This window comes from Mya arenaria, chromosome 14, assembly GCF_026914265.1.
Source record: "Mya arenaria isolate MELC-2E11 chromosome 14, ASM2691426v1".
Taxonomy (NCBI): domain Eukaryota; kingdom Metazoa; phylum Mollusca; class Bivalvia; order Myida; family Myidae; genus Mya; species Mya arenaria.
The window spans coordinates 38152593-38161840 of NC_069135.1; the positions used below are offsets into that span (position 1 = coordinate 38152593).

At 34.1% G+C, this 9248-nt stretch overlaps 1 protein-coding gene across 5 annotated transcripts; it reads left to right on the forward strand.

Annotated features, from left to right (window-relative positions):
• Nucleotides 1–1550: 1550 nt before the first annotated feature.
• Nucleotides 1551–7741, forward strand: LOC128218511 (uncharacterized). 5 transcript variants are annotated; one of them, XM_052926184.1, is made up of 4 exons: nt 1551–1950; nt 3986–4092; nt 5880–6044; nt 6223–7741. In XM_052926184.1, exons 2-4 carry the CDS (start codon nt 3993–3995, stop codon nt 6828–6830), a joined length of 873 nt encoding a protein of 290 aa, XP_052782144.1. In that variant the 5' UTR covers nt 1551–1950; nt 3986–3992; the 3' UTR covers nt 6831–7741. The 5 variants fall into 5 exon arrangements, with proteins under 5 accessions (XP_052782144.1, XP_052782149.1, XP_052782147.1 ...); XM_052926189.1 differs by having other exon boundaries at nt 5883–6044; XM_052926187.1 differs by lacking the exon at nt 1551–1950 and adding an exon at nt 1977–2092.
• Nucleotides 7742–9248: the final 1507 nt, after the last annotated feature.

A 9248-nucleotide genomic window follows, 5' to 3' on the forward strand; every position in this document is an offset into this window, starting at 1 on the left:
TAGCAAGGTGCACACGTTCCAGAATCATATGGATGAGATGATCAGCACATTCGGCGCAAACTTCATGTGTAGAAGAATTACGGACTTGGAGAGCACCGCCGAAGAGTTGAAGAACAACAAGAGCAGCCAGATTTTTGGATGTAACAACATATATTTGGTTGATGTGTATAATAATGTTTGAATAATCATGTCTGTTTGTTGTTCTGACGCAACAGCGTGTCAAATTTACTGAAGGCTTAGTTATCACTGCTTTGTTTCAGCTTATACAAATATTTAAGAAAACACTTAAATTAGACAAATACGTAAGACTGGTGGTGACAAATTCAATATTTTTTTTGATTTCCTTGTCACAATTTTAACTTCACGAATTAATGAATTCACGATTTAAAATTCACGATCTCACGATTTAAACTTCACGGTTCAACATATTATTTTCACAAATTCACGATTTCGACTTGAAAATTTCACGATTTCACGATCATAACATCACAAGTTCACGAACTCGTGAAATCGTAAAGTTGAATTCATGAACTCGTGAAGCTGAAAAATTATGAAGGGATAAATCATAAAATGTTGAAATTGAAATGTCACCACTGGTCTTTTGTAGAAACTGGATAAAAGGCTAAAACAAACTCATTGCAAATAGCAATTTAGAACAAAAAGACACTTAATTTAATAAAAATCATATTGAATATTTTAAACAGTTTTGCATTTAAAGCCGTCGGGTATAGCAATATAAAAACCTGATCAAATTACTTTAGTAGAAAATGGTAATCTATATCGTTGTATGCTCTTTATTATCATAAAGGAATAAACTCATATCTACTATCATATCAATCAAATAAAAAAGTCACCCCGAAGCAAAACCATTTTTAAAACATTCAATCACTATAAGAGAAGAAGTGAACAAACGTCAACATTCGCGGCTGTGTTATAATACAAAACGTTTGAGGAAAGTCTAGTAAATATTCATATTTAGTATAGGCGTGCTTGTTTTAATATGCAGTGTGAAACATTTAATCTTTATACAGAAGATTACTTTCACACCATTTGCCAATGATGACCATAATGTTCTAACAAAAGAAAAAGCCAGATAAAAAAGCCTACCTACCTTACCTGTTTTTAAAACGAATGTAACCCTAACCAATTGTTTTTGGTTTAGGGCTTAGCCAGGTTTAAAACTGAACACTGCAACGCACTCAAACGGCGGGGTGGCATTTGAGAAAAGGACACAGACTGGGAAGCACTTAAATATATATAATATGCATTGTACACAAAATCCCGAATAGCATGATTAAATGATAACCAATAACCTTCAACTACCAAGTTTGTGAAGAGTGTTTGCATTGTTTTATCAAGTTAACCTTAACATCATATTAACATTTGTTGTGATAATCATGAGCGCTGAAGACTGTAAAGTTTAAAGGATGCATGGTTTTTTAACCATATAAGATTTTTAACATATAAAATATAAGCATTTGTTTTGATAATCATGAGCACAAAAGTCTGTGGAGGTTAAAGGATGTGTGCGTATTACCACATATGTTTTTATCATTACATGAACATGTTTTGATAACCCTGTGGAGGTTTAAGGATACATGCGTTTATAACCGCATATGTTTTTATTAACATTATATGAACATGTTTTGATAATCCTGTGGAGGTTTAAGGATACATGCGTTTATAACCACATAAGTTTTTATCATATAGCATATACAATATGAGCACTCCATCCTGCAAATGTTAAAGGATGAATGCATGAGCAAAATGGTGCTTTTTAAAGGACAAGGAGCGGTACCCTTCCTACCCTGTCCAGCTCACAGTTTGTTTAGTGGATTAAAATGAATGACAAAACATCACACAAAACACAGTCTATCTTTCTCCATAGAGAAAGTTCACATTGTTTCCATGCACCAATCCAGATGTGCATAGCAGCTGTTGCAAACATCAGTACGTATATTTTAGTGTATAGCATACTTTCATATAAACCAAATTGTGTATTTGTGTAAAACAAAGTGGACTATACTGATAATATTTGATAAAGATCGTAAAAATACAGTTTGTGCTATTTGGAGATTAAATAAACGCTACGGTGAGTGTTTTTATTATGATATTGCAATGATTCAACCAGTCTAAAAACCACATAGATGATTTCGTATTCTCAAACAGCAGTATTAAAATGAGTAAAAAAAGACTTACTTAATTTGGGTAAGTTTACAGATTCTCAATTTGAGTCAGATTTACTTACATTTCAAACAGCAGTATCTTAAGGTAAAACATGGTTTTGTTAGGGTTACATCCTTTTCAAAATTTAGTGGGTTGGTAGGCTTTTTTATTTCGCCTTATATAAGATCATTATTGTCATCATTAGAGAATAGTGTTAATGTTATCTTTAGAATAAAGCTTTAAAGGTTTTAAACTACATATTAAAACACACACCTTTCTTACCAACTGACAATCAACACTTTAGGGTCGGCGCCTTTCGTAACCCGAACCAAATGTATTTACCATGCCTAACTACAGTGATGACAATGCTAAAAAAGGCTCAAACGAAAGCTATCAGACGTATCATATTGATTAAGTGTATATTATGATGAAAACATACCAAACACTATGTTATTGAAATAATCTCAAATTCAGCATGACTAACAAATAAATACATTTTCCTTTGTTTTGTCTGGATAAGTAATAACAATGCAGACTAAATTAAAGTCAGCTTCTCACGATCAGATAACATCTTATGGGAAACAATAAACCATTCATTGTTATTGAACTTCATCCATTGAAATCAAAATACGTCGGAAATACTCATTGTTAACAATCCACATCAATGATCATTTTTAAGTACTGTTATATGTTTCCATGAAAATATTCTATTTATATAGTTATGACGAAATAGTTAGATGACATGAAGTCAATTTTTAATGATTAATGAGCGTAGCGATCGAGCCCTTCTAAATCATTAAGATCTTACTTCAGGTCATCTAACTGAGAAAGAATACAACCTCATTGGCTCATAAATTGGCAAACCAAAATCTGACGAAGGGATTGTGTATTGGATGAGTGGCAGTGGGCGGACCTTTAAACACCCGCGAAAGTTAAAATTCTTAGTTATTAAGTTTATTACTTAGTGATTGCCTACCTGCAGTTTCATTGCTTGAAAATATAGGTTGTATTGTAATTTAGATGAGTCAGCCAGGTAATATCAATATTGATATAAACGGGTAAGGCTACATTACATTCTAAATAGTTATTACCTTATATATGATAACCGGACTATATCAATATTAATATGAATGAGTAACTTAAAGGCTAACTTACATTCTACTGTTTCCGAGTCTACTTGGGTAACATACTTTAATTACCCCACACAATAGGTATTGTGACACACACGATATATTTCTTTAATGATAAAATTGTGATATCTCCTTGTCATCATGATCGTCATGCTTGTTTATCATAGACTCAAATGTCATTATCTAAAAAGTTATAAAATTAATGATCTTAATTTTTTTGTTATTTTGAGCAAGTTATCAAGACTGTATGTAGTTTAACTGGAGATTTGTACTACTAAAATAAGAAAACTGCTACAGCTTTAAAACGTTTAGATATATTACAAAGTTTAATTACATTTCGGAAAAGAGACAAAGTTGTAGTGGCATGTGACAATAATTGCGCTTAACTAGAGAGTAGGTGACATTTATTTAGCGAGTTTGTTCCGGGTTAAATTTTGATAGAAGAACTTCCGTATGATGACTTACAAGTGTTGATTACATTTCAAACAAAAGTGGTTATGAAAATCGTTTGAAATAGAAATATTAAATCAGAAGCGTTTGCCATATTAGGTTTAAGTGTTAACTATTTAAGATCAAATTGTTACACGTACGTGTACTATGGAACTTTTTAATGCTAGCACGTCTTAGCTCGGCCGCTACTGCCATGCAATCTATACCTATAAACTTAAGTGTTCATTTACTTTTTCTAGACGTGAGATGGACGATTTGGGACCAGATATTCGGGAGTGTTTTCGACTTTACGGCCAGTACAAGTTCTGCCAAGATGGCACGTGTATACATGCAAATGACACCTGTCGTAAGTAGACGATTTAAGTAAAAAGTAAATCAATTATTAATTAGAAGATAGTTTTAAATGTTTACCTTGCATCTGAAAGTTGGTCAAGGTTACCGGGTGTCAAAAGTGAGGCTACAAGGTAAAGCTGACAAACGACGCTCGATGTTTCAAAGACGGCTTTCGTCGTATGCATTGGTCACTCCTGCTTTCTCATTTATCGACGATGTTAGTCATATTGGCAGTCATTTTCTTCAACAATTTCAGTGTTCTTTCCTAACAAGAATTTCCAAAAACGTTGTGTACAACCTTGTGACACTTTCTATTGTGTTTCTTACCAAGTGACGTCCACGTATGTGCTTGTACATTACATACTGTTTCATGCTGATGTTCTGACGTGTGAGCAGAGTACATTTATATCTCGGATTTTTTTCAGCGAAAAACTAGCCTAAGCTTTATCTTTTTCTTGGGAAACTGGGAAGGTTTGTTGTCCGAATGGTGAACATTCAAATGTTGAGTCCATTGCCACTCATACATCCACATTTATATAGGAGTGCCAATCTTTAATATATGGATTTTAGCTCGATCTATTTTATTCACACACTGCTAACGACGTGTTCTAAGAAATTGACTTTATTGTTGAACAAAAAGGCTTTCTTTCTTGTTAGAGTAATGCATTATTGGAGACAGGTATCTTATATTTTCAAGCATCAAAAGTGTTGTAGTGCTGCTTCTACTCGTTCTGGCATCCGACCATAAGCATTTTGAATGCTGCAGTGTCCTTACTAGGGCCGAACGGCATCTTCACATATTCTTAAAAGCCAAAATAGCTCACCGTAACCCCGTCCACACTTTGTGATCGTCATCGATTTCGAATTCATTTCATATGGTTTGGATGGATTTTTTACATGATTTATCCTCGAACCTAATGTCATTGCCATATATGTTGTTTAGCTGACAGTAGTTAAATCAGATTATTTACTCTCCATTATTTTTCTCGACATCAACATCTTTCGATGATCATGATAATGATGTTCACTCCTTCATAACTCCAGTTTTTGAGAATCTCTCCTATTATGTCACTTTTTCAGATATACTTGCAGCACCGGTCAAAACAAAAAGTATAGTACCACTTAATTAGAAATAGTCCATATGTACTTGCAAAAATGTATACGTGTTGACACGTTCTTAACGTCTTATGTATTTTATCCTTTTATGAATAGTAAAAATTGAATACAAGCTTTTGTATTGTGGCATATAACTGCCGTAAGATAACCTGTTAACGTGTGTGTTTCGTGTTATCCACTTAATTTTCGCCATACTTATCTAGCTATCCAGTGAACATTTTCGGTGAGATAAATATAATGAGACTAAAGCCTCGCTTAAAAGTGCCCAGAACTGCCATCTGTTACTTTTTTAGATGCAAAACATTACAGGTTTACTAGTTATTGTTTGCGAATTCCACTGAATAGGTAGCATAGTAACTGATTAGCTAAGATAAGATTCGTGAAACCGATAATTTATAAATGCACTTTTGGCTTTAGCAGTAACTGGTAATCTAGTTATGAAATTCAAATAATCTGAGTGTTCTTGTAGCGCAAGTTGGTAACTGCTTCAAAGCAAGGTTGAAAAGACGTTTTTGAAGTCATGACATTATTTGAGTAATTAAGACTGCAGAGCATTTTCTGAAAGGCGGACACAATCATTCTCTGAATATCCACAATAATTGAACAAAGAACATATCAAGTGGAAAAGTACTGATATATAGTAATCTCAACCTTTTCGAATTATGAATTATTTCATATACACAGCAGATATCACCACGGAGGCTGTACGGACCGGAAGCGGGGCGGGGATCTCTATGGCGGTCGTGGTAACGATTTCATCCTTATGCGTGTGCCTCGCCGTGGCCGCCATGTTTGTGGTCTTCTTCGCCAGAAGAACCGGAAGTCACCGAACCAAGGAGTCAAACTCAGGTAAGCAAAGCAATAAACAATCATTCTTAGCCTTTCTAGTACAAAAGCTTAATCATAACAACTAAATATTATACTTTAACAATTGGTATCATGTTATTTCATCATTGTAAGTCTGAAAAAAAAAGAAAATAAAACGTCAACAAGCCAAGCAACTTAGCATTATTTACTAATTCCACAGCGACTGAACCATTACGGAAGTGTTACATTTCGGAATCCTCGGATAGCCGAGATGACAGCGACCGATTTCCGGCACGGGCTAAAACTTACTACCGGAAGTGTGAATCTTCAGGAGAAATTAGCAGTGGCTATTTTATCTATAATCCAGAACCAGAGAGAAATGACTTCGTTGCAACTGAGAATGAAAATCATCAGGCTTTCAATGTGTTCAAACGCAACAGCGATGACAATGGTATTCAAAAGGAAAATTTCATTTGGGAAAATGCGGAAATAAATGACCCTGACCGCAATGAACTATCACCTGAACTTATCGGTTTGGGGAAGTATACTTTCAAACCTAGATTAAAGTATACCAACTGCAATGAAATTCTATTCACTGACAAGCATGAGAAAGACAAATTATATGTTATAAACAGTTACAAACATTGCTCTGGGAAAAGTATTAATCCTGGAAATTTGACTTTTGACACTGATCCTAAAAAGTTCTCCTGCAAATTTGCAAACGATGTTCTGTGTTCTTCTACTCCAAGACAGGGTTCTAAGCACATGTCATTACCAACCATGAACACTCCCTCCATAGACAGCTTAATTACAGATGTTAATGTATAGTCCAAGGTGCTAGGCTTATGTCATTGTCTGGCATGAAAACTCTTTTATAAAGAGCGCAATCACAGATGCTATAGTCTAGTCCAAGATGCTTGCCATAAGTCATTGCCGACCACGAACACTTATCTAATGGATAGCTTGATTACATGCCATTGCCAACACAATCAATCCTATATGGACAGCATAATTACAGATGTTAATGTATAATGCAAGTGCTAGACACATGTTATTGTCAGCCATTAACATGTTTTAATGGACAGCTTTATTACAGATGTTCAATTCCAGACCAAGGTGCCAGGCATATGTCATTTGCCAAATAAAAGCACTCATTTAATGTACAACTAAATTACTGATGTTAATATATCGTGCAAGATGTTAGACAAATGTCATTGTTAACCATGAACTTTTAATGGACAACTTGATTACAGATGTTCAAGTCCAGACTTAGGTGCTAGACATAAGTCATTGCCAACAATGAACACTCATGCCATGGACAGTTTAATTACATGTTGAGGTCTAGTCCAAGGCGCAAGGAATGTGCCATTGCCAAACATGAACAATGACGCATGGTTGTATTCATTTTCAACAATTACTTGAAATTTCTTCTGCTGATATGCCTGGTAAACAAAACGGGAGTTCACAAGAAGATTTGAAAACAATAATCTATTGAGCAGTTTTGTAAGAGTGGTCTAGTAGTACAGGTTGCGACCTCTCAACCAAGAGATTGTGTGTTTGATCCTACCATGGTGAGAGTGGTGAAGTGGTATAGGTGTTGACTTTCAACAAAGACCTTGACAATAGGAAGTGTAAAAATGCGGTCATCATGAACTTCAAGTAATTCATTATTATTTACGCTACTGGAACAGTAGTTATGATTTTATATTTGTAGCGAGCTCCACCATAGCAATTTTCTGCCGAAGCAATTGCCTAAAAATGTAACAGATAACATTTAATTTTATTTTTGTCTTTCTTTTTTTATTGAAATTATAAATTCTAGTGCTTCTTTGTCAAATGTTAATGAGAATACGTCAAGGAAGTAAGAACTTACTGGAACAAGTCTGCAAAACCTGGGTGTACTCCCGTATTCAATTAATTGTTCCCCAGCTTTGATTTTGTGTCGTATTCTACCATTGATAACCATGTCGCTGGAAGGTATTAAACCAAAGTATAGCCCCTACACATACAAATGTTAAAGTATTAAGGAAAGTGTAACATTACAGATGTGGGATTCAGAAGTGCGCGAATAACTGAAGGAACCAGCTTTAGTTGCCTACCTTCGCGAAAATGCAGCATTCGGAACTCATTGGCCATTTTCCAACGAAAATAACCTCGGATGAATACCGGTAAATCTGTTGAAGTTGTTCCTAAAATTTTAAATAATTGTATTGTTTATGTTCGTGTTTAACGTGTATTTCGTATTATTAAGTTTAAATTCATAAGTGCATAATTGCATAAATATTTAAGATTTTTGAGAGTAGTCATAAAGTTTACTACGAGATCTACTTGCAGCGTAGTAAAATTGTATAGATTTCTGACATTGTGAACCTTATTGTACATCCGAGGTTGTATTCGATGGAAAATGGCCGAGAAGCTCCGAATGGAATATGCAGACGTTTGTAATGTTTGGACTGATAACGATTAGAGTGGTTACGGAGGTAATATAAGTTCCAGGTAACTGGCTACTCAGAAATCAAACATCATTCTTAAAATCGCATAATATAGATAAATGAAATAGATTTTGTATTCATTAATTTAATTCTTCATAGAACACATGTATGTTAAAGTGACAATCTTATTCAAAATCAATGTATACACATTATAACAAACATGATTTCTGAGTGATAAACCTTTAACTACTTACTTAATAATGCATTGATAAAAAATATTAATTACTGATAATAAGATTGAAACCGAGTAATTAAGAGTTGAAAACGCAAAAAAAAAATGATTGGTGAATGCTAAAAGATTTACTGTGATCTTCTATCATCTCATAAGGTAGGAATACCGTGTTTTCTTCACTTTACTTTCAAATTAAACTCGGAATCCTTCATAAGAATCATTGTTTATGACATTTATTCATCCCTTTTGGTAATTTTAAACAAATGTATTAATTGTAGTAAATCTTATCTGGGAGTAAGAGTGCATCTTTTAGAACAGATCAGAAGAGACATTTTATTTTGACTTGTACAGAGTGCATCGTCTACAAATCATACTATTAAAGAGTTAATATAATGAGCGCTCCCTCCACATTGTTTTAAAAAGTCCGTGAAAAACTAAAGTGTATTTTTTTGTTTAACGCATGGTGTAGACGTGTGTGTTAACGCCATGCGTTATCAAAGTCGATTATCAGAAATCTAATTTACTTATCAGACAGACAGACAGACAGACAGACATTTTTATTTAGACTTGTACAATGTACAT